This window comes from Sarcophilus harrisii, chromosome 3 (genome assembly GCF_902635505.1).
Source record: "Sarcophilus harrisii chromosome 3, mSarHar1.11, whole genome shotgun sequence".
Taxonomy (NCBI): Eukaryota; Metazoa; Chordata; class Mammalia; order Dasyuromorphia; family Dasyuridae; genus Sarcophilus; species Sarcophilus harrisii.
In genome coordinates, this window is record NC_045428.1 from 553,548,423 (window position 1) to 553,575,446 (window position 27,024).

The following is a 27,024-nucleotide window of genomic DNA, read 5'->3' on the forward strand; positions in this document are numbered from 1 at the left end:
AATGTGGTTAGATGAATAGGGTAGAAGGAACCAGAAGGCTGAACTAGAAAGAGTAAGGTAGGAAATGAAAACTGAAAGTGGAAGGGGAGGGATAGAAGAAAGGCTAGCACTGTAGATCATAAGCTACTTAAGTGCAAGAGCTATATTTAATAAGGCTTTGTGTCTCCCACAGTACATATCCTATGCTCAATAAATATGAACAAAATTAGTGTTTAGGAACAGTATGTAAAGTCCTCTCTCCTTCCAGTCCTTCCAGCAGCTGCTCATGTCCACAGCTTTCCTGAGTTAAGATTTTCTGGTTTGTATGTGGGTCATTGCTTATGTTTTGGGAGGGTCCTAATTATATCTTTGACTGGTTGTAGAAGAGAAGAAAGAAGACTAGGAGTCTTGTCTAAATTTTCTTTAAAACTTCTGAACATAAATTTTCTTTGAAAACTTCTGAACTTGCCCCACAAGGTAGGCCCATTATTTATCCAGGTCAGAGTTCTGTCTCTGCTAAAGGCATCGAGGGATGTTTGTAAGAGGATGGTTGTCAAATAGTACAGGGGGAAAGACAGTCTGGAGACCCAAGATCCAGCTCTATTTCAAGGTCAGTCTTTTACCCCTTGTTTAATTCTGGTTAAGTCCTTTTACCTCTCACTTGCTACCTGACTATAAAGCAAGGGGCCTGAGAGTGAAGCTACATGTCTTATAGAAATATATGAAACCTGGAAGGCAACCATTTTCTTTAATAATAGATTATGGATGTTATCCATACATTTATCTAAGTTCTTTCCCAAATTACTTACATTTTTAGCCAGAACCACACAAAGAGGGAGGGGGAATTATTAATGCTACTTACTATGAAGAAAGTGATACCTTTAATCAATCAATTAATCAATCAATCAATTAATGTTTTTGCTGAGGCAATTGGGGTTAAGTGACTGGCCAAGGGTCACACAGCTAGGAAATATTAAGTGTCTGAGTTCAGATTTGAACTCAGGTCTTCCTGACTTCAGGGATAGTTCTCTATCTACTGTGCCACCTAACTGCCCCACTACTTTTAATTTATATTAAAGCTCTCTCTTTCAAGTTGTAGAGTCCTTCCATATTTTCTATTACAGGACTTAAAGAACAGGCATTATGTTTACCATAATGAAAATTTCTATGATTTTATTAATTGCCAATTGTGCCCAAAAGAGACTAGAATAAAAAGGTTCCCAGTTTTGAGCACCAAAGTTAAAAGTAACTGTGAGTATGATGGGGGGGGAGAAAAAAATTTCTGTATGAAACAGAAAATAATGTGCTATGGTCAGTTCTTCACAATACCATACAGAAATCTAGGCTTTTAGTACTTTACTATATAAGGAGGACAGAAAAAGCAAACTTTGCAAAATTCAAATATACCATCCTTAGTTTGATCAATAACTCTGGGAAAAGAAAAACCCAAGTACAGAGGCTGGGTTCCTTCTGTTTTTTCTCCCTGCTCTCTTTTTCTTATTAAGTGACTATCATTTGGATAGCTAGATGACATAGTCTATAGAAATGTAAGGATTAGTGTCAGGAAGACCTGAATTAAATCTTGCCTCAAGACGTTTATTAGCTCTGAGTTTAAGTCAGTTCATCTCTGTCAGTCCCAGTTTCCTCAGCTGTAAAATGAAGATAATAATAGCACCTACCTCACAGTGTTCTTGTGAGGATCAAAGGAGATCACATTTATAAAATACTTTGCAAATCTTAAAGTGCTACATAAATGCTTGCTATTAGCTAAAGCCTACCATGTCACTTTGGAAAGGAAATCAATCCCTTCACTCAAGTTTTGCTACAAGGTCACCCTGGGTTCTCTGAGTATATTCCAATGAGCACTAGAAGCCATTTTCTGTCTAGTTCTAGCAGGCCTTACACCAAAATGGAAAGGTTTCAAAGTATATCAGCCAGCACTCCATGGCTATTGTCCAAATGACAGCTCAGTCAAATTTGGGAAGGTTTTCTACTAAAATGCCAACTTCTAGGTGAAGACTTCTTTCACCTAAGCAACTCATGAGATTAAGTCATAGAAGGCATTGATGGTAAGAGCACCCAAATGGATAAAATTACAGGTCCTTGAGTACTGAAGTAATTATGCCTCCTGACAACTTGAAAATGACCCTGGGTTCTCAAGGGTTATGCCCACAGAGTTCAAGCTCTATAAACTCTTATCAAGGTAGAAAAGTTTTGAACATAGGCCAAGTGACTGTTTCTACTGTTTGAAAATCAGTCTAGCTAAGGGGAGGGAGATTCATCTATAAGGCTGGTGAGCATTGTAACACTGGCCAGTAGGCACTGAGTTTTGGGGCCAGAGAACACAAAGTGGGGTATAATCCAGAGAAAGAGTATATATGTCAAAGAAATCAAGAGATCTTTTGAAATATTTAAGAATTAAATTAACACCTAAAAGCTAATCTATAGGAAAGAGGAAGTGACTTAGAAAAGTTAGTAAGCTATAGAAAAAAAAGAGGACAACAAATCTCAAATAATTAATATCTACAGCAAATTATCAAGTCTCATCTTAGTCAATGGTATTAATCTCCTATCCCAACAGATCTTTTATCAGACATGGAAATAAGAAGGAAAATTAACAAATTTAATATGAGCTACATATACACTTCAACAGGGCAGTGCAGAAGCTATCCATGTCTTTGGATTCATGGATCCATGATCAATCTCCAATGTGATACTTATCTAAATTTGTGTACAAATCTTTTACTAAAAAAAAAAAAAAAAGCCCACCCCCTCCCCAAAGACTGCCTTTTGATAGTTTATCATTTGTGGATCATATAGGACTATCTATCTTTTAGACACGATTCTTGCTACAAGGCTAAGCTATCTCCTTTTCTACTCATTACTGTCCTCCAGTAGGGGGATGTAGTAGGATATAGACATTTTCTATATCACATTTTATCTGCAAATCATTATTGGTGGTATGCTGGAGTTCACATATAGCTACTTCACATTTTTCCATTATCTTTTCAATCAAATGATTTTTTTTGAAATGGACTATGATGTCTCATAATTTGGGATTCACCTTATTAAATTCTTCTCCATATGCGGGGGGGAGGGGTGTGTTTCTGAGCAATGAAAAGAAAAATGATGAACAAGAACTGAGGGACAAAAATAAGTCATTAACTAGCTAAGTTAAATTCTAAACTATGATATATTTGTAAGGAAAACCAAAAAAAAAAGAAAAAATGCATTTAATTTTGGAAGCTTTGAAGAAAAGAAATTAGAAGAAAACAAATTCTACTTCCACATGTGCAAATATTTCATTGTTTAAGTGAGATCACAGATATGTCGATGTAAACATCTGCTCCAATGGTATATTTCATGTCAATTTCATTCATATGTTTTCATGCATCCTCCAGATCTACTCAATAGGTTCAAAACATCTGTCTACATCTTCTAATGTTGCCTGGCACTTTACAAGTGGTTGTTGATTTGATGCTCACAATTATCTCTTCATTGTTCTCCAATGTGCTCATCTCCTTCTTGGATCATATTATTTCTTTAACATCTAATATGTGACTTCTTGTGTTTAATAGAGTTTACTTCTAACTCAGCATGTGCATCTCCATTTCCTTCTGGATCAATTCAAATTTAGAATCTTTGGCAATTGTGGCTTGGTATTTGTTTTTTTTAAACATTTTCAAATAGGTTTAATAGAATTCTCACAGTTGGTGAAATTTAATGAATGTTCCTCTTCCTTTTAGCTTAAAATAGTATCATTTATCAGTGATAAAACAATGCCTTAGATGGCTTTGTGGCATGAGGTTAAGTATATATAGACTTAGGACCATGGAGTCTGGTTTGTCCCCAAACCACTATGTGGAAATTAGAATACCAAATAGTTCTTACCACAGTTAACTAACGTATAATAGGCAATATACAGAGAAAATTCAAATCTTCTACTTTTTTGTTCTGTGCTTAAATATGTGGCACTCACTGCTCTTCTGCTTATTAACCAAACCATACATCAATATTAAAAACTAAATCTTTCAAACTCAGACCGTTTCACTAAGAAGTTATTTCAAGTAGAGTCCAGAAGTAATGATTAGGGACTCCTCTTCTAATACAGAAAAAATAAGAGTAAAACAAAAAAAGGCTAGTTTTAGCTATGAAATATATAAACCTATACATAATCTTTAAAGTAAAGCTACTGGAAACCCAAAGTCAATATGTTCAATATTTCACCACAATCTTAAAGATTCCATCTTCTAGGATTATTGTACTATTCTAAACAGTGACTGCTTGGTGGCGAAATTTTCTTCTTCAGGCTTATGATCAGGAAATGGAACCTCTTATCTGGTCAACAGGCACCTTTGAAGAGAAGTAGTGATCACTAGTTTTCAGTTTTGAGAAGCATATAAGATAGACAGTTTAGAGATTTGGCTTTTGGTGAGGATCCAAATACAAAGTTAAAGATGCTTCATGCAAACTTTAACAATAGGAAGCAACATCCAAAAAGAGAAACTGAAGATCTGATCCCAGATAGTTACAAAAAGAAAACTCTAAAAGTATTTTCTCTTTATTTCCTTAAAAAAAGATCTACTTTCCACTAAAATAATTTCTTGTCCAATTTGGCTAAGATCATGCCTTGTACACCCTCATAAATAATGGAAAAGATCATGACGAAAAGAATTAATCATCCTTAATTAGGGAAGTGTTATTTGATATTCTGGGCCAAACAGCTTTTTTCTGTTATTTCCCCTACAAACATACAGACACACAGACACACACACACACACAGACACACACACACACACAATGTTTAAGTTATAAATAGATTTATCCAGTAATATACACAGGTTGATTCTCTGATACCAGCTTATGTCATTCAAGTTTTTTCTCTTCTCTGCAAGTTTAGTGGGAAAATCTAAGTTGAAAAAATGGCAGATTGCAGGAAATACTCCAGAATCACTTCTATATACCTCAAGAAACAACAACATAATGCAGATGGATTCTAGCAGGAAGAAGATTCTGAACTCTGACTTCTTTTTTTGTTTGTTTGCTTTAAGCAGCAAATATCTCAAAAACAAAAATGTAAAGCCTTTAAGTATAGAAATCTCTATGCATGAACTCAAATTTGGAAAACCAATGTTTGAAACTACTTTAACCAAATCATACAGATAAGTACATTTGGTGCCCCACCCCCCCAAAAGCAAGCAGCATGCAATTTGTTCTAAAGTTAAAATAACTGGTGAAGCACCAGAAGTATCATCTGAATATAGATTGCACTTATATTTACATTCAGAGAAATACCACAAATCAACGTGCAAACACAAGACAAAACTCATCACAATAATACCTCCATTCATATTACCATCATTAAAAATACTTTGTGGATTTATACATAAATTATCAAGAACACATTTGAAATTCATCAGGAAAATTAAATCTATAAATATAGATTTTTAAGCTTATTGTCATGGGTATTGCTTCTAGTAACATCATTATTTCTTAAGTCATAAAGAGAAGTTCAACAGTTTATTCATTCAAAGAAGTGAAACACCCTCAATAACATTTATGAACAGAACTTAACTAGGGTAGGGGTTTCATAGTAATAGTGGATTTCAGTACCATACCATTTTATGGAGAATAGGAGAAGAGGACTCTGGAAAATAAACCCCTGGCTAGAGGTTAAAGGGCAGTGGCAGTTTGCTTTCCCTCCCCTCCCCCCCCCCCTCCATTTTTAAACCATTAATCTCTTGTTTACTAAGAAACCGTTCAGTTCTCTTTGGCATGCTGGGCAGCTGGAGTAGTCTGTCCCTGACCATCTCTGAAATATTCAAAAGAAGGCCACAGATGTCAAAAAGCCTTTTTATTTTTATATTTTACAAAAAGGCTTTGTATATACTGGTTTGTTTGATTTCCCCCAGAAAAGGAGTGGTTATGGATCAGACTCCATTGTTCATTATATATATATTTTTAAGGCTTCTGAATAAACAGAAAGTCAGATTTTTTTCCTCCTGAAATCACAGAGCTCATGTCACATGAATAACTGTTGAAAAACAAATGAGAACCCCATCAAATATTTCCGTAGAGTACTTACTTCGCTCTGTGTGCAGTTTTAGAGGGGGACAACACAGTACAAGTAACCAGGAAGAACATGCAGGCATAAGAATTACAGCTCTTGGAAAAAGTATTGACCTGCCATATGCTTTTAATCTGATTTGTCTATGGATCGCAAAGGCTTGTTTAACTTCAGTGCAGAAAAGCTGGCCTGGCAATCCATTGCCACTCCTTTGGACCCTAAGACATGTACTGTACTAAGAGGAACACATTTCACAAGCAGAAGAATAGTGGCAAGAACCCTATGGCTGAGCTCCTGAGAAAGGAGAACATTATACAGGAAAAAATGCAGGAGAGAAAAGCCAAGGACAAGAGTTCAAGGTCTTGAAATTTCAGGTGAGCACCCTGTTTTCAGGTCACAGAAAGACCAACCACCAAACAGCCAATGCAAGAACCACGAGAAAAGACATCATGAAAGGAATACGAGGAGATGGAAAAATACTAGAGTACAGGTGGCACTTTTTGAGGGACTTGTGTTCCTCGGGGATTGGAATGGAAACCTTGATCAGAGTTTCTTCTTTTTCTTGCTGGGGCAAAGCTCTCTCAGTGGATCTCTTTTGCCTTTTTATTTTGTCTTCATCCTGTACTAACAGAGCACGTTCTTGTGTCTGCTTTCGTGGTAGAAGATCAAGAAAGACAGAGAAAGATGAACATAATGACAGATGGAAAATGCTCAAAAAATGGGACTTGGGGATGTGCAAAGTATTAACTCAGGCAGATATTTTGGAACCTCTCCACCAATCCAGGAATTGACCCTAATGAAACCACTCATGAGGGCAGTGCTCAAGCATCACTCATGAGTGCTCTGTGTGAGCTTCAGAGCAGTCCTCTTCAGAAAATCCACCCAAGAATCTGGGTCATTTCTGTTTTGTGAATAGTGAACCAAACCAGCAATGAAGCATTTTTCTCACCATCAGAAGGTTATTTGTGTCACAAATAAAAACAACAGAATAGAAAAGGTTATCTTGGCATCTTCCCAAGAATGTATAGGTCAAGCCTAAAAAACTAACTTCTTTCATTATCATAATTACTTTTGTGCCAAGAAATAATCATCTTAATCTTATAAATTTTAAAGGTTCTACAAAACAAAAAAATAAAAACTTTATCTCATGCTTCCAAATTTGACTATGGACAGTACAGAAACAACATTCAGGTCATTGCAAATCTCACACACATATTCATACACACCAACACAGACACAACTTTTCAGTAAATTACTTTTCAGATTGGAAACTATTGGACAGTAACTTCTCTCTTTTTATGTATGTCTTTTTCTTTTCAATTTTAGGAGCTTTCTTCATTTTTTAAAATAAATTTTATGATTTTACAAATCAAACACCAATGATGAGAAGCAATACATTGTTTAGACTTTCAAGGGAACCTGGTTGTTTAGCTGAAAACTTTTTTTCCCTCTCTGTGCGCCTTCTGGGCATAAGTCAAGTGTTATCTAGGACAGAAAAAATTTGGCCCTAAGTTCTCTTAGTTGAGCCAGCCTCCTTTGGTCACTTTGGAAATTTGTCATTGGTTCTTTGCACACCCCTAAGTGATGTGTATCAGGGAGAAAGTAGCTGGGGGACTGATCAGCAAAAATGAAAAGAAAAAAAAAAGGAAAGAAAAGAAAGGATGCAAAATTAATGTGAATTTTAAAAGAAAAGAAAACCAAAAGGGAGAGAAAGACAACATAAAAAGAATAGGGTACAATTAAATTGGGTTTCTTCTCTCCAAATACATAGTAACATCCTCATGCATCTTTCCAATAAGCCATGCACAGAGGTAAGCAAACCAAAAGCTGTCAAAGGTGCTCTCTGAGCAGGTCAGGAGTTTCGCTAGGAGGCTGAAGGATGGGAGTCTGCTGGTGGAGCCCAAAGAAAAATATTACTCAGCAGCTGCTGCGTGATCTGGGGCAGGGGATTATCTGTTTAGTGCCATGACAAGAGCAAATCCTGCTTCAGCAGCACAAGTTCTAAGAGCAGCTTTACCTCAGGCCCACCAACCTTTCTCTCCGGAGGAAGGACAGAGGTTTTCTTCACCTGGGCATACACAAAGCATGGAAAAGTCAGTTGCCTTGCAACGCACCAAAAAGAGGGAAGAAGATTCCTCAGAAATTGGAACCATCATCCCAGAAGTTAAAGGAAATGGGAGAAAATAACTGCCAGAATGGGGGGAAAAAAAAAACTGTGGGATTTAAATTAAGGCTGCCCGGATGCACCTGAGCACACAGGACAAAGTTTCAGAACTGCACTGCACCCACTTCAAGCCCCCCAACTCCGAAGTATCACTCCTTCCTAAGGCTTTGAGTCTTCTCTGCAACATATGGGACTCAACACACTTTAAAACAAACTCTGTGGCCATGCAGAATTGAGTTTCCTTGCACTTATAAAAAGCCAACAGTAAAAAGAACAGTTCCCTGCTGAGCTTTGGGGTTGTCTATTCTTAGTGTGGGTTTTAGTCTATTCTCTTTATTCTTCCTGTATATCTTCACCACCAAATGTTCAAGGGCCCCTAAGGATGTGTCAACCTAGCTAAAAAACTTTCTTAATGCTCCCCCAAAATGCAATTTTGTTCTTCAAATTAGCTCTGAGACAACTTCTAGAGGGAAGTAAAATGTGTTGCACTTTGTAAATGGGTCCTGACACATAACACTCAGAAAATAAAGTTCTAGATTTCTGGAGGAGAGGAACAGAGATGGAAGGCTGATAACTAGATATTTCTAAAGTATGGACAGGAAGTAACAGCAACAACCTTTACAGATGTTGGGTTTGTGTGCATATAATGAACTTGAATGAGGATTAGATTAGTCCATAGAAATGCTGGTTGTATCTTTCCAGCAAAAGTAGAGATGGGGAAGGGAAGGGAGAAGAGCATATGTCTAAGGATTTCTATGAGAAAAGAGGGAAAAGATTGCAATGGGTAGGAGAAGAAGAATGAATGACTGGCAGTAGTTGCCTGCTATGCCCAGGAGCTCTGCACAGAGAGGCCTTTTATCCTGGTAGAGATAGTTAAACAGACACAGAATGTCAAAACTTGTAAGGCCCCAAAGAGATTGTCTAATCCAACTTGTTTTAGAGGACTGTTTGCCTAACTTCACCATAAAACTTTGTCAAGAAGTAGCTTTAGACCAGAAATGGCTTTTGTAGGCTACTATTTTTTTCAGTTTTATAGACTGCTACATTTAGACCATTGCTCTTATGTTCTGATTATCTTTTAAAAGTTAGTCTTTAAATAGTTAAATCACCACTCTTAATTAGGAGTACCTACTATCTTTTGGGAGGAAGGAAAAAGATGTGGTTTTGAAAATATTAAATGTTGGTGAGCTGAATTACAATTTTTCCTTCTGCATCATTATGACTCATATAAATGCTAAATTTGTAGAAAATGTAGATTTTTAAATAAGTCTCTGGGTCAGTAACTTTCGTTGCTCAAGGTAACCTTCCAGAGATTCTTATCATATGGAGCCATTTAACTGGGTATGACTTCTAAATTAGGTAATGACACTAGTAGGAAAATTAAGGACAATCCCTGCAGAATCTCTCTAATCTCCAGGGGAGGAGGGAGGAACTTGAACAACTACAAAGATTTAAGATTCTTCTCTACAAAAAAATTGATTCTAAATTGTTGATAGCATTTTCTAAAAATGAACTGCAGCAATTTGGATTTGATATTCAGCAATCTTTGAAGAATAAGGCCTCAGTTTATTAACAAAATTATAGGCATTAATCCCCAAAGTTAACAGATTTCTCAGAAGTGCAAAATATGGCTAAATATGGCTAAAAATATCCCCTCCCCCAGTCCTTTTCAATTCTGAACCTGTTACTATCAGCATTATGTACAAAGTACAGATGTTTGTTATTTTAATGACTTTCTCTTCTTTCCTTTAGAATGGTTTAAATCTAACCATTTTGCTGATTGACACTGCATTCACTAATGCAATTAAGAGTATACTGGTAGAAAGATTTCTCAATGTCCAGTCAATTGTTAGCCAGGCACTGTTTCTTACAGTCCATCTGAGTGGCCTATAAAATTTAAAAGTGCTCACTAGAAATACCTCAAAGCTCTAGCAATATCATAGGACATAAAATATTTTATCTACACTTTCTTTCCAGTTGAGAATACAGAAAAATCTCATTTTTCACATGTCCTGACATCTTATTCCCCAGTACTCACTCCTTCTCCTGAGGGAATCTGCCCATTGAGGTTCAGTGTCCGGAAAGGGGAGTGAGTGGACAGGCGCTTGTCCCACTCACTGGGCCGAGGCTCTGGGACAGATTCCATGAAGCTCTTCTTGAGCTCACTAATGCTGGCATGATGCTTCCGGATCTCCTCCTGGGTCTTGCCTAAATCCTATAAGTGAGAAAACAAGAGTGAAACAATAAACATTTGAGGATAAAACCAGACCAAAAATAACCCATCAGAGGCAGTGGGCCCTGGCAGAAAACACACCACATCCAGGAGATAGGTTGCCAAATCCATAGTTGCACTAAAACTGAAAATATACCACTGGGGTATGTGGCCTTGTTTTCTTTTCTTTTCTTTTTAAAAACAAGGCGCTTTTCTTAGAAGCAGATAAGCATCATGACCAGAGGGCATCTTGGAACAATTTGATTTGATCAAAGATGTTGTCTCATTAATCTGGCAGCATTGGACTAGGATGACCTCTAAGGTCCCCTCCAGTGCTAAGATTCTAAGACTTGTCAAACACCCATAAAGAGTTCCTTTATTTATTTCACATCTTTCCTTTCTCCTATGATGTCCTGATATTGGAGAGAAGATAAACCCAGCTCTCCATCACCCAATCCAATTAATGCGGATGGTTTCTCAATTTAATCAGCCTCATTCTGGGTTAGGTGACACTGAACTGGGATAAGCTCAGGCAGGATGGAGATGATGATAAAAGGAAAGCAGATTATTGCAGGTTGCTATGACAAAGAATAGAATTCCAACACTAAGAGTGAGATCCATTTTTATCACGAATGGGATAATGTTGGGTTATCTCAGGATTTATAGATATTTCCATAGATTCCCCAACAGCAGCTATAGTAATACAAGGCATGCCTTTGGCCACTAATTTTAAAAAATTATTTTTATTTTACAGACAGGTTGGATTCCATCTTTTCTGATATGATATAAAGTTCATCACAGTAATCCTTAAAGATAACCTTCACTCTAACTCCTGCTAACCTTTGAAATTAATCATAGTTGCTACCGGATATAACACCTCATCTATCTGGGTTCTGATTCACATGATACTGGAAAATTCTCTACCAATTTCGTCTTCCATTCTCTACTGATTTTTTTCTTCACTCCCAGGTACAATTCAAGGTAATGAACTAAATTAAAATTTTCTGTGGATGCAGGTGTGGCCAATAAAAGTTTATCTAAGATTTTGTGTGTCTCCCCAACAGAGGTAAGGGGGACAAAGTTCATTGACCCTTAGATATGAAAGCTCCATAATCAGAAGGAGGGAACAGGAACCAGAGGGAATATCCTCAAGAAAGATATGCAAGATCTAATAGTTATTCATAGGAAGAATGGAGGCTTATTTTGTTATTTTTATAATTTTATCCCAAGCAAAAACCACAATACTCTGCATATAGTAGGTGTTTAAACTGAATCGAAAGTAAGAAAATTGTATGACTGGAGCAATGGTGGAGGCAGGGATACACTAAGATACAGGAACTAAGAAGAGGCAAGAAAAATGACTTTAAAAAGCATTCAGTTCTCCAAAGAAGGTCCTTACCAGAAAATGCCTAGCAGCTACTTTTTGAAGAGAAGAATTTTGATTCTCCCTTTCTTTCCTTTTTCTGAAAAGAACTCAAAAGCCATGCTTTGGTTCAAAATATCTGGGAGGATCTATATGTTTAATAGTTGCTAAAAATCCCAGGAATTTATTTCTTATCAGCATAGCTATGTATTCAGGAGGTGGATGGATGTTAACTCTACTTCCAGGTTTAATGAACATGTTTTGGGACTGACTTTCATTTGGCTCCTTAGAAAAAAGTCTCTTTTTACAAGAGAAATGAAATTCATTTAAAACAATATTTGTACAAAGCTCTTTTTAGAGGCTTTGTTTTTAAAAATATATGTTTTCAAAAGCAATACAAAAGGAAATTAGCATTGGGATAGGGGGAAAAAATCAGTAGAAGAACCCTAATTTTGATTCTGGATTTATGGTTTGCTTACTAAACTCAATTGCTATTCAATCCATTTATCCACTTACTTACATTAGGCTGAACTATGAATTATTGCTTTACAGTCAAAGAAAAGGCTGATCCAGGAGAGGAGATCCTGTGCCTCTTTCCTCAGAGTACTTCCTGAGTGCTGGGATGAAATGTGGGTATTTCTCATGCATACATTGAAGAATGACAATTGGAATTTTTGTCTCAGTAAAGAGAGCAAATGAGATATATGTTTACTAACTAAGGAAAAGCATAAACAAGCTGGAGGCCAGTAAGAATGTAGCATCTGATGACCTGGTTCCTGTTTAGAAATTAAAAGCATGAAGAAGATGAAGAATAAAGGTGAAGAACAACTTCTTAAAAATCAAAAGTATTTAAATGGTAAGCAAAAAAAAAAAAAAAAAAAAAAAAAGAACCAAAAAAACAAAATTCAGCAAAAGAAAAGCCCCTATCAAACTAGAATTGTACATAGAAGTTCTTTAATGATTAAAAATGTTGACTGCTATATCAGTCCTGCCAAGCTTTCAACATGATTTGGGTCCTGATATGATGAGGGCTTTCAATGGCAGCAAAATGGAAAGATATGAGATTTGGAGTTGGAGGCTTTGAGTTTGAATTCTGGCTATTTTACCACTCATATAATATTGGGCAATCAATAACCTTCCTAGCCCTCAATCTCTTAAGTTCCTTCCAAATCTAACTCTATACTATAAAGCTAGGAGATTCTTAGTAGGTTAAGTTAATTCTCTGGGAAACTTGGGGATGAAGGGAGAAGGAATGGAATGTGGTAGAGATTTAGTAAGAATGAAGAAATTTTGGAGGCAACCATTTCAAAGATATTTACTGTGTGCAATTATTTTGGAAGATGAGGGCAGAAGAGACAGAAGAATTTAAAAGTGAACTTGAATGCAGGAATAAAAATAGCAAATGGGAGCAATACCTTGCTCAGTGACAGATAACTTGCAAGATATTTCTATGGAAGAGGGAAAACTTTCTCCTCAGAGGAAGCAGTGAAGTATTATCAGCTAAATTTCCTCAACAATCCAAAGGTTATTTAATTTTACTGATCAACCCAATCTCATAATTTCAGCATTAATTAAACCAAAAATCTTTATTAAATAGAAATGTTTTCAAAAGATGGTTAATAATTTCTATTTTAAAACACACACATAATTGTTTAGGAATCCCCTCTCATGACTATTAATGAAATGCTAGGAGGAAAAAATAAAAGCACATCACACATAGGAACACTGTCAATCTTGGAAGCCACAACACTCTATGAAACACAGGATAAATATATGATTGGTACTGTAGGTTCTTGCTGGAGGAGGGATGAAAGAAAATAGTCTAGCAAATGCAATTTTGTTATCATCAGCCGCTGGAGCCTGAGCCAACTAGCCCACTCCTACACATGTACATATAAGTTGGGTTGAACCCAGTGAATCTGCTAAAGTTTGAAATAATCCATGTGAAATGTTGAGTCATCCAACTGTATAAATATGTATACATATATTGTATTTAAGATATACTTTAACATATTTAACATGTATGAGACTACCTGCCATCTAGGGGAGGAGGTGGAGGGAAGGAGGAGAAAAGTTGGAAGAGAAGTGTTTGCAAGGATCAATGTTGACAAATTACCCATGCTATATGTTTTGTCAATAAAAAGCTATAATTTAAAAAAAAAAAAAAAAAAGAAAAAGAAATGTTGAGTCATCCCTGGTCCACAGGACTCTCATTTTATTTTATCTGGAAGGGACTGCTTATATGGGTATCTCCTAAACCTGGCTATGAGATTCCTCTTTGGAGAGTACTATCAACAAAAGTGAAAATAAAAGAGTATGAATTAAAATTCTTAACAGTTTCTGAGAATTAAATGGAGTAAGATCTCGAGCATGAAGCCTATCTTTCTATATATTAAAAATGCACACAGAGCTGGCAAAGGGGAACAGAATAATTCAACAATCTGAGATTGATGGTTACTATCTGGATGCAATTCAGATGAAGAAACAACTAAGCAAGGCTAAATGAACTGACAGAAGCCATATATTAAGCTACTGGCATATTTAAGAAAGAATTCTCATTCCTTCCAACAGCTCACAATTTGCCTTGATCATAGAACAGTGCTATATGAAGAGTAGTATTTAATCTATGTTTTTGGAATGACTGATTCATTAACCTACACTCTCCCAAAATGGAAGAAAGGCAGTGATTTCACTTGATCAGACCTTTCCCAGTAATTTGCTAAATGCACTTATCCCTCTGTATGTCTGATATAAGTAATTAGGATTTAGATAAATGTTTTATTCATTTGTCTGCAAGTGTTTAGTATTCTGATCAATACTGTTTCAGATCATAAGTTCTCAAGGTACAAGAACTGTGTCTAATTTGTTGCACACAACACAATATCATGCTAGTAAAATTTCTCTGTTTCTTTAATCATAGGGTCAGGATATTTTAGGTTAGGAAAGAACATGTCAGATTATCTAATTTTTTTTCTTCAGTCAGAATGACATTATGACATCAGATTAGCTCAATATAAGAAAAAGTTCTTTAAAATTAAGAATATCTAACAACGGAATGGGTTGCCTAAGCAAGTAATGAAAATTCTTTATCAGTGGAGGTTTTAATGATCTTAAAAGGTCAATGATCACGTCAGGTACATCAAAGAAAGGATTCATATTTCAAGTAGGGGTTGAGGTCTATTTCTATTTGGCTTTATGGAAAATCCTAAAAAAAAAAAAAAAAAAAAGTCACCTCAAATTATCACTGATGCAATTAAAAATTTCCTACAAAGAAACAGAATAAAGAAACTGATGCAGTGATCTATTCCAATGTTTAAGGAACCTTTATGTGGGAAAATTCTTTACGTTTAAGCTAAACCCTTAATACTAAAATTAAACTTACTTCTTTTTGCTCTGTGTTCAGGTGATCATATGGTCATTAGCATCTATTTAAGAGCATTCAAAAGCCTGAGGACAGTTAAAGTACCCTTCTAGAGAGTGAATAATAGAAGCTCTTTTGAAGTCTTGTTCAGGGATCTTAATAGCTGACTTTTGCCAGTTCTAGAATTCTTTGCTCAAATTTAAGCCTTGTTAAAAAATCTAGAACAGGATATAGTAGGTTAGGAGGGGGACTCTGATAAATACTAGGAATAACGAGTTATCTCATCATTCCTATATTATTCTCTACATTTACCCTGATTTGCTTTTTCTTATTGTGTGTCTTTTTTTTTTTTTTAAGATGGCAACAGGTTAAGTGTAATAGAAAGAATTTCTGTCTTGAAAGTCACAAGTAAGTCATACAGTTTCCTAATGGATAAATGGGGACAACAGTATTTGTGCAATCTGCCTTACAAAAGCTATTATAAAAAAAACAAATGGGGTCAAGAATTAAATAAATATGGATTCTTAGTCTTCCTTCTTTTGGTTTTGGACACTATGAATTTAGTAAGCTCATCAGAATTCTGATCTTATATTTAAATGTATTTAATATATTTCCGATTTGCCCATCTTACCATTCCTTTGTCTCTTCCACATTGTCTCAGGTCAGCGGGGGAAAATAATACAACTTTTATTTGGGATCTATGCTCCTCTTTGGAAAAATTCAGGAGACTTTGAGCGGTGATGTGAACTTACTGAGAATAAGCAAATGGTTAACCAATCCCCCATTTGAAATGGAGTAGTCCCAATCATATATTTTTCTGATAAATATGACAGATGAAAACTAAAAAGGCAGGAAAGATGGTTGCAAATATTCATGTTTTATCAACATGCAAAAGCATTTTTAAATCTAAAATTTTCTCATGCAAGTGCATGCAAAACCAAATGCAGCATAGGAGGAAGAAAAAGAGGCCAGCAAAGAATGCAGAAGGTTCCAGGCAACCAACTGAAATTAGCTTCAAGTTCATACAAACCTCCAACATTAAATTGCTATGTCTGATATAAATGTTTTCACCATCTAGTCTCTTTGTTTTTTTCTGTGAAAATGAAAGGGGGAAAAAAACAGAAAAGCACAAAAAATTAAAATGTTGTTCTTGCGGGAAAAATTGCAAATTGGCAAATCAAAAAATGGTTAAAATCAAATGTTTGGGACCAGCATATGGCACAACATGGAATGGTCATGGAACCACAAGGACAAATGGAGAAACAATTACCACTTTAAAAAAAAAAAAAGGATGAATTTGTTTATGATTAATGGAAGAATGTGATTTCATTTAAACAGACAGTGATCCTTGTTTTATTGGCTTCTTTGACATCAAATTCCATACTTCCACACACATATCTGAAGGTTCACAGATCTTTCAAATAAGAAAAAAAATGCAAGTCATTTAAAAAACTTTGAAGCTTGCGGATATCTTAGAAAGATGCTCATTTCTTTTTTCAACATCAGGTTGCAAGTTTGATGACAAAACTACATGACAAACACCACTAATGGTAGGAGATAGGTATATAAGTTTATCTATGTCATATAATATTTCCCTAGAATAAAAATATTAATTACCTCACTTATATAAGCAAAGAGAGGATAGGTAAACAAAGCAGTTTCTAGCAATGCTACTACTTCTGTAGTGATTTTGACAAATCTGAATATAATGCTGTCAATAATAACAAATAGGCATTTGTATCATTTTACCAAATCATACCTTCTGGCTGATAGATTTCACAAAAAAGTGAATAAAGGATTATTTTTCCTTTGGTCTCCTCTGCTGATCACTGCTCTTCATGTGAGAGCATGATTCATTACAAAAGTGAGTTATGGACAGCCCTCAACCAACAAAAAGCCAATGAAAAGAATGGGTCACCATCTCTTTAATGCACTGGAAGTGAGCATGGACAAAGTGACAATGTTGCTCTGTGAAATTGAAAAATGTCTAACCTTCCTCATTCTTATCAGATCTTCGGTTTTTTCTGCAGGTTGCTGTTTTGCAATAATTAAAAAAAAAAAAAAGAAAAAATAATAAAAAGTTGGCTCATTGAAATTTGCTAGGAACTTCATTTTACAACCTTTAAAAAAAAAAAAGAAGAAAGATGGAAGAAAAAAATAGGGGCAGAAAAAATTAAAAGGAGCAAGAGCGACTGTCGGCACAAACCTGGATTTGGTCACCATTTATGTTGGGTGGTGTGACCTCGATGTGGGTTTTTTCCACCTACATTTAAGAAATAAAGTGGCAAAAACATTTCAGGTTAGTGGGTTTTTCAGGGATAGCTTTGCTCCAACATATAAGTTGAACATTTTAGCTGGCTGTAAAACACAATCTAATATATAATCATCATGCAGTCTTGAGGAAGGTATTACAGGAAAGGGGTTCACTCACTTCCAATAGAAACCTATTAGTTTAATTTCCCACCTTTGAAGTCAAAAAAGTCATTTAGAACACAGTATTAGGAAAGAGGATTTCAGGTAGTTCTATTCCATTGAGCTTAAGCTTATTTAAGTATGTTTTTTAAAAGGAAAAAATGACCCAGAGTAATTACCAAAAATCAAAACCTTAATCAAATTGTCATTGTATCTATATAGTTGACTTTACATTTCTTTAAAAATCAATTCATAGGTTAAAAAAAATTGAGTCATAGTATATATTTCAGAGACAGTTCACATTTGAATTTAACACACATATAACATGCAATATAATTTATAACCAAAAAGGGAAGCTAATTATATATTGAATCATAAAATTTATTGTTCTGAAATGGATCTATAATTATATCTAACATTGATTTAATAATAAGCACACAGAAAGGTTACCCACAGAACCCAAGGTAAGATTGATGAGAATAAATATTGTAAGCATTCTGAAATCCTGATCACTAGGTCACTAAAATTGGGATATTTAATGAAAGGGGTATAATTCATAGGCTCACTTATATAAGAACTAAAAAGGATCTTCTATGTCATCTAGTTCTACTCTCTTACATTACAGATGAAAAAATTGAGACCTGCAGAGTTGAGATGCATTAGATTAATTCTGGTTGTTATTAGACAATAATAATCTATATGACCTTGGACAATATTTCCTTTCCAGACCTTTTTCCTCATTTTGTTGAGGGGAGGGCTGGACCAGATGTTCTCAAAAGTCAGTGGTAGCTTTAAATCTATGATCTCATAAAAACCAGCATATGTAAGAAAAATGTTTTGTTAACCACAGTGAGTTATTAGACATGTAATTGTCTTTACTATTATCATTATTGCTGTTATTGTTAGCTATTCATTTTCAGTGTCTAAATTATTTATGCATATTTGAATAATCATGGCTTTTGCCTTGAGATCTCCTTTTAAGTATAGAATAAAAGTGAGAAAGCTTTGTTTTCAAGTAAGGTTCTAGTGTTAGGTAGGAATCTATGAGATGGATTGGGGAATGGTCACTTGTCTATCAAGTTATGCCTGCCTATGCATCGTTAAATGTATTGAAGGAACACTATATACCCAGTGCATATGAGATCTCAATATCTGCAAACTAGGCCCCACCCAATATTGCCCAGTGATAGACCACTTCCCATGGATGATTCTATTATGAAGTATATTGTCCAAATCAGATAGATATCATTTCCCTTTATAAAGCAAAGTCATTTTGTTACTTGGATTATATAATAAATGTGGTTTTAAGTGAATGTCAAATTTCTCACTGCTACAATTCCAATTTGCTACAAACAAAATCAGAATAGAGATTATTGTTATTGTTAATATGGGGAGCAATTAAGATAATTGAAGATTATCAGAGATGCTTTCAACTGATTACAGTGAGATTACCTGAAGTACATTTACATAACGATTAATTAGCAAGAAGACTCAGTCCTATCACTCAAATGGGGGCACATACCAAGGGAGAATTCTTCCCACTCTGCTACAGTCACAATAACAATGGGATGCTATTCTTAGACAAAATTATGTCTGTCCTACAGGCAGGCAGAGAATAAGTAAATTAGCAGAAGGCCAGAGGAGTTTTAGCCATTGCCAACATAACATAGTTTTCTGCCAACTGTTATAATATTTTCCAGAGAGTCAGTGTAAAGGATGGAGGGGCAGAAGCACTGTCATCAGAAATGCCAAACTGTACAATGAGCAAGAAAAAATAGTAGGCTGTGATCCTCTGTTATAAAGGCACTAGTAATACTGAACTTGCAGTTCAGTCATTTTTTGCTTATGACTGATTCTTTGTGATCCTATTTGGGGTTTTCTTGGAAGAGAAGTTGGAGTGATTTGCAATTTCCTTTTCCAGCTCATTTTATGTAGGCAGAAACTGAGGCAAACAGGGTAAAGAGACTTGCCTAGAACCACAAAGCTAATTGAGTGTCTGAGGCCAGATTAGAACTCTAGCTGTCCCAAGATATTGAACTAGATAGCCATAAAATTGTTTGCATAGTCAGTGTACATATATACATGGATATTCTCTCTTTTTGGACCCAAGTTAGAGACTCAAAAAGCATAAAAAATAGTCCCCCCCCCCAAAATAAATCCTTAAAATTAATTTTATCGTTTGAGATCCTATGGCACAGTATAATCAACACTGAATTTAGAGTCAACAGATTACAATGAGATTACCTGAACTACATTTACATAGTGACAAATAGGCTAGAAGACTCAGTCCCACCACTTAAATGAGGGTACATACCAAGGAAGAATTACAGAGAATTGGTTTTGAATTTCAGACTTGCAAACTGTTAGTTAGGTGACCTGCCCAAGTAATTTCTCTTCTTTGGGCCCCACCTTGCTGGTTTCTAGAATGAAGAGGAAGAACTACTTGACCTCCAAGGTACCTCTTCAGGACTAATTTTCTGTGATTCTAAGTCTATAAAAGAAGCCAGTCTCATCTGCACTCCAGGTGATAGATTAGGATAAAAAGGGCACGGTTAATTAAATTGTCAAGGGGGTGGAACTTCCTCAGAGTCTACTGGGATCAGATTTCTTAATTGGTTGATAAAATTTAAAATCCTTTCTAAAAAGATCAACACATTCTTCTCTCAAATTTTATGTTATCTACAGTGGGATTTGTATTTTCTCCAATGAAGTGAAATGAAGACCTCAGGACTAATAATGCATAGACATGCTTAACCAGCTTTGTCAACATGTACAAAGTTATCTCATCTCCTTTAATGCATTACAAAGAGGCTATGGACCATCACTTTAGAGCCAGGAGAATAGCTTCTCTTCATTGTTGAGGCAACTCTTAAAAATTCAGCATACAAATGGACCTTGTTTTATGAAATATACATATTCTGGAAGAATTGTATGTATACAAGATTATTTTTAAAGTCATTTAAACTTTACTACTTAAAGAACTTTCATTAAAAAAAGTTTTGTATCATAAAAAATACTTTAGTAAATCAAATAATCATTTAGTTTTGTAAATCTGGACTTTTACATACTTTTTGTATCAAGTAGACACATACGATTTATTCTGGAACACTTGTGCAGACTTCAACCATATAGGTGTTTTCTAGACTTAGCAAGACTTTTATGATAATGGGGAGGTGCATAGATATTGATACTGCATAAAATCTAAAGTTTATTTGATGTATTGATTGATTGATTTTGTCGGTTTTTCTTGTTCTTATTTTTCTTTTAAAAATTTTTTTAAAGTCTCTGTTATAAGGAATTTCTATCTGGGAAGGAAGAAGGGAAGGGATATGGGAAAAATCTAAGATGTAAAAAACAAAAGATATCAATACAAATTTTAAGGAGTCCTTTCTCTTGGTGACATAATTATTTCAAAAGAAAAGAAGAAAAATGAGAAGGGTGCAAGTTGAAGGAACACCTGTTAGTTATCAGGACATTTGGATTCCAGTTCCAGCTCTGCCATTTACCAATAAAACTATTAGAGAATAGTTATGTAAAATGATGGAGTTATATGTAAAATGAAGAAGTTGGCTTAATCTGGGAACCAGCTTTTAAAAAAATATATACTTTGATAATGATCTATCAGTATAATTGGTTTCTTTTAAAACCTTATGTACTTTCATATATATATATATATATATATATATATATATATATATACACACACACACACACACACACATACATATATACATATATGTAAAATACAATCCTGAAAACAGGATCCAGGGCAAAAAAAAAAGCTTCAGAAGCCCTGGACTGGATGTCCTCTAATATCTTTTTCAAGTCTAAAATTCTGAATCAAATACCTACTCATTACATATCCACTGATATAACTCCACCCCACCCTCATTACAGAAAAACAAAGGAAGTGCTCTGAAACCTCATCAGTTAACTAGAAAGAGCATAGGGACCAGGCATTCCAGAGAAATACCAAACTAGGGTAATAAATACCTTCCATACTTCAGTGGGTTCTGGTTCCACTTGTTCAGGTGCCACTTCTTCCTTTTTTATCTCTACCTTCACAGTTTCCTTCTGCACTTTAGAGGTTATGGGCTTCTTGCCATTTGAAGTACTAGGGAAGCTGACTTCTGGACCATGGCTCTGAGCAATGGCTGGTGCTGAGGTAGGCCGAGGACTTCGGTCTGGTGTCTCTACTGCTCCGGCTTAACAGAGAGAAGGGAACAAGTGAAATGAAGGCAAGATTCATAATGACCCATCTCAAAAACCACTGGACAAAGGAGCTATCTTTTGTAGTCATACTCATGCTGTGTATGTTTGTCCAAAACTTATCTTTCCACCTGTCAGGCCTTTCCTTCTTCCCCTATCTCTGTAATTGCCACAGGGATATTATGTAGTCATTCAGGCCTAAAAACCTATTCATCATTGACTCTTTTTTCTCCTTTACCCCACATCTAATCAAGTTGTCAAGTCCTGCTATCTGGCACATAGTAAGAACTTAAAAATTACTAGATAACTATTGACTTTACCTCCCCATCTTTCTCATGTGTAACATTCACATTGTCACCACTAATTCAGGTCATTATTACTTTTCACCTCAACTACAGCAACAGATTTATTTAGAGTAGTCTAAAAGATTATCTTCCTGTCTTCAGTCTTCCTTCACACTGAACTGCCAAAATTTAGTCATATTGGTTCCCAGAAATCTATAGTGACTCTCTACTACCTAAAGGGGAAAAAATACAAATTTTCTAAGTTGGCCAATAAAGTCCACTATGATTTAGTTCTAATCTACCTTTCCAGCTTCATTTCATCTTATAACTCTCATTTACATGTTATATGCTCCAGCTAAAAGGAACCACTAATGTGACTTTTATTCTTTCACTTCATGTCTTCATGAAGAATTTCCTGAAATGCATTTCCTTATCATCTATGCATGCTAATTTTTTTTTTTTCTACCCTTAAAGCCCAGCTCAATTGCTACTCTTTTTATAAGGAGATAAAGTGGAAAGCACTGGCTGGGAACTCAGGAAGCTTGGGATTGAGAGTTAAGATAAGCTGAATGACTACTGAAGTTTAGTTTCCTCAGCTGTAAAATGTAAAAGACCACTTATTCTAGCTACCTCAAAGAGTAGTGAGAAAAGTACTTTGTATATCTTCAGGGACAACAGGAATACAGATTATTATTCTTGCCCCCAGTTGAAAAATAATCTCCCTCACTGATACATTGTTGGTGGAATTGTGAATACATCTAGCCATTCTGGAGTGCGATTTGGAACTATGCTCAAAAAGTTATCAAACTGTGCATAACCTTTGATCCAGCAGTGTTTCTACTGGGCTTATATCCCAAAGAGATCTTAAAGAAGGGAAAGGGACCTGTATGTACCAAAATGTTTGTGGCAGCCCTCTTTGTAGTGGCTAGAAACTGGAAACTGAGTAGATGCCCATCAATTGGAGAATGGCTGAATAAATTGTGGTATATGAATATGATGGAATATTATTGTTCGGTAAGAAAGGCTTGGAGAGACTTACAAGAACTGATGCTGAGTGAAATGAGCAGGACCAGGAGATCATTATACACTTCAACAACAATACTCTATGATGATTAATTCTGATGGACGTGGCCCTCTTCAATAATGAGATGAACCAAATCAGTTCCAAAGAGCAGTAATAATTGAACCAGCTACAACCAGCGAAAGAACTCTGGGAGATGAATATGAACCACTACATAAAATTCCCAATCCCTCTATTTTTGTCTACCTGCATTTTTCATTTCCTTCATAGGCTAAATGTACCCTATTTCAAAATCCGATTATTTTTGTACAGCAAAATAACTGCATGGACATGTATACATATATTGCATTTAACTTATACTTTAACATATTTAACATGTATTAGTCAACCTGTCATCTGGGGGAGAGGAGGGAAAAAATTGGAACAAAAGGTTTTGCATTTGTCGATGCTGAAAAATTACTCATGCATATATCTTGTAAATAAAAGGCTATAATAATAATTTAAAAAAAAAATCTCTCTGTCCCCAAACTTTCTTAGAGTCCCTTGTCCCTATCACATTCTATCATTAATTTCTTTTTATTTCTATGCATGAAATAATCTATTTCACTCTAAGCTCCTTAAAGGGCAGAAGCTATACAGTTTTTTATTGTTCAAGCAAACAACAAGCATTTTTATTAAGTACATATAGTATTCCAGGCACTATGATAGATGTGGAAGATACAAAGACAAAAATGGTTCCTTTCTCAGGGAACTCAATCTATCAGAAGAAATAATACATAAACTACTAAATAAATAAAAGTCAATTTCCAGGAAGAAGTCTACTTATTATTAGCTTGAGAGAGGCAAAGGAAACCAAGTAGGATGTGATGCTTGAGCTCAGGTTTGAAGGGAACAAGAGATTTGAAGAGAAAGAGATAAAGAAAAAGTGGATTCTAGGCTTGGAATATAGAAACTAGTAACAAGGTATGAAAATGGGAGAATACTGGGTATATCACCAACATTAAGTCAGTCTTTTTGAAACACAGAATATGTGAAAGAAAGAAATGTATAATAAGCCTAGAAAAAGTAAGTTGGAATCAGGTAATTAAAGAAGAGTTTTAAATGCCAAAAGAGAGAAGCATTTTCAATATGCTTCACCCAATTCCCTCATACATTTGATACCTAATAAATATGCATTTAATTGAAATCCAGGATGAAATCCTATGATCCCAATGTCTTCCAGAAACATTAGGGAAGACCTTAATAATCTTTATAGATTTAGGTTCCTCTAGAAAGAACTGCTCTGCCCATTTACAGCACTAAGGACTTACTTAGGCTTTTATATTCTACTATGCACTATAGCTAGTATATAGTTAGTATGTGTAGATATACTCACACGTGTGTCTGTCTGTGTATCCAATTCCCTCTTGCTAGACTATAATCCTTAGGAAGATAAGGTTCATGTTTGATTCCTCTCTGTTTCTAGAATGTGTCAAAGTGAATTAGATTTCAGAAATTTCAGATTCTTCTAAATTCCTATTGCTTTTCAGTGTCTATAATTGCAGATACATGAACCAGATTCAAAGCCCCTTGAAATGCAACATCTGGCCTTGTTTTGTTTTTAAAATAGCATGAATTTTAAAACTTCTAGACATCACTCCTCCAAAGGGATAAAAGGTCAAAACTGGTCCCTTTTATCTCTTTCTAGTCTCTTTTTTCATCTCTAAGAATCAAATTCTTTGTACCCTGGACCATCAGACCAATCTGTTTTCAATTGTACACAAGGGAGAAACTGTGTGGAATGGTTTAAAAAGGATGAAAAAAAGGTACAAGCTTAGAATAGCAAGATCAATAACTTACAGTAGCACAGAGAGAAAGGGACCACATCTAATCCATCCTCTATTTGATCAGGAGTCTTCTAGTCTACAGCCTGATAATTCTCTACCCTTTATCTGAAGATTCATAATGATGAAGAACTGATAATCTTCAAGGAAATCTAAAGCATATTTAGAAAGCCCCCTCTTTTGGTTTGAGTCCTAGACCTTTTTTTTTTTTTTTTAACCTATTATAATATCTCTTCCTTTTTTAAATTTAATTTCTAGTTTCAAGGACATAACTAAACATTTCCATATATACATATGATATATATATTTATGTGTATATATGTATGTATTTATATATAATGCTTATGATTGTGTCTTCTTTATCTTTAGTTTAAGAAAATTAAGCACTGCACTCATAAGTAAACTTTCCAAATAAGTTAAATAATCCTTAAAAACTGCAAAATTTGAAAGCGTTATAGCTTCAGAGGGAATCTCAGACATTACATAATTTTGTTATTCCTTAAAAAACAGAACAAATGAAACTGTTTTACCCTTAAGAAATTCAAAATAATACCTCATAAAGGATCAGCCCAAGTCCATCAAGACAATAAGCATTTATTAAGAGCCTACTATGTGCCAGGCATTGTATGCAAAGCAGTGGGGATACAAAGAAAGCTAAAAAATATCCTTACCATAAAAGAACTCTTAGCATAATAGGAGAGACAACATGTAAATAACTACAATATGTTATACAAATAAGATGGATCCAGGATAAATTAAAAATAATCCCAGAGAAAGGGCATTAGCACTAAGGGAAACTGGGAAAGTTTTCTTGCACAAGGTGAGATTTTTATTTATCTTTGAAGGAAGTGAGGTGGCAGGGTTGAGGAAGAAGAACACTCCAGGGATGGAGGACAACCAGAGAAAATGCTCACCATTAAGAAATGGAATATCTTGTGTTAAAGGAAGTCAGTGTCCCTGAATTGCAGAGTATGTGGAGTGGAGTGGAGTAATATACTTTTGCATAAAAAGACAGCAAAGGGAGGAAGCACTTCAAAATATTCTGAAGGGCTTCAAGAGTCTGAAAGGACTTCGTTTTATATGGAGGAAACAGCTACTGGATTTCATTGAATAGAAGGGTAACAAGGTCAAATCTTAAGGAAAATCATTTTGGCAGCTGAGTGCAGCAAAAAGTGGCAAAAAATTGGAGGTTGGGAGACTAAGCAGAAGGTATCACAATAATCCAGGCACAGGTGAAGAGGGTCTTCATTTCGTGATGGCTGTATCAGAGGAGAGCAGGAGGCATAGATCAAAACTCCTTACACTGTAGGTTACAATCCTATATGAGATCAAGTAACAGAATGTTGGGGTCACAAAATTATGATTTGTTATCAGTAAATGTTTGATTTGTATGCTTACTTTATACATTTAGGTACCTCGGGATTGCCTAAAAACCTCTTGGATGAAAATGGGTTGCAAATGGAAAAAGTTTAAAAAGTTCTGGCATAGAGAAGAGACATTACAAAAGTAGAATCAACAGGATTTGGTAACTGATTAAATATGGGAGAATGGGTGAGAGTAAAGAGTTGAGGACAAAACTTAGGTTATGAGTATGAGTCGTAGGGGAAATTGTGGTGCCTTTGATACTGATAAAGAAGTTTGGAAGGGAAGAGGGATTGGATGGAAAAATAATTAGAGTTAAGTTTTGGACTGAGATATCCTATAAATCTTTCAAATAAAATAAAAATAAATCTTACAGTTTTCAAGGACAAATTTCTTTCATATATTTGGAAAGTTACTTATATGGAGTATAGTATTTAATTTTCTTAAACAGAAGATAAATAAGGCACCTGTGTGTCTATGGTACAACTAGCTCAACATGTCTGAAAGGTACTTGGGAGATAGAACATAGGTCAGGAGAGCGAGGTTAGAGCTGGATAAGCTGATATGACAATCATCTTCATAGAGATTTTAGTTAACTCAATGGGAGCTGATGTGATCATCAAGTAAATAGTATACATGGAAAAGAGAGGAGGGTCCATGTTACAGGAGTCACCTATGAGTGGGGGCTAGGAATCTAATTCTGACCAGCAGAACAGATCCCTTCATGTGAGTGGATGGTAATGATACAAGGAGACTGAGAGGCAATT

At 35.3% G+C, this 27,024-nt stretch overlaps 1 protein-coding gene across 31 annotated transcripts in view; it reads right to left on the minus strand.

Annotated features, from left to right (window-relative positions):
* EPB41 (erythrocyte membrane protein band 4.1) overlaps positions 1–27,024 on the minus strand; it is a 210,193-nt gene that overhangs the window by 31,310 nt on the left and 151,859 nt on the right. For 8 of the 31 annotated variants that reach the window (XM_031962445.1, XM_031962435.1, XM_031962419.1 and 5 more), the window contains exons 12-16: positions 21,552–21,763; positions 17,353–17,409; positions 17,139–17,180; positions 16,177–16,239; positions 10,249–10,425 (exon numbers count right to left, since the gene is read on the minus strand). In XM_031962445.1, the coding sequence (XP_031818305.1) occupies positions 10,249–10,425; positions 16,177–16,239; positions 17,139–17,180; positions 17,353–17,409; positions 21,552–21,763 (551 nt within the window). Of the gene's footprint in view, positions 1–4,531; positions 7,661–8,063; positions 8,115–10,248; positions 10,426–16,176; positions 16,240–17,138; positions 17,181–17,352; positions 17,410–21,551; positions 21,764–27,024 lie in introns of those variants that run through there. The other 23 variants (XM_031962424.1, XM_031962438.1, XM_031962439.1 and 20 more) reach the window with 17 other exon arrangements.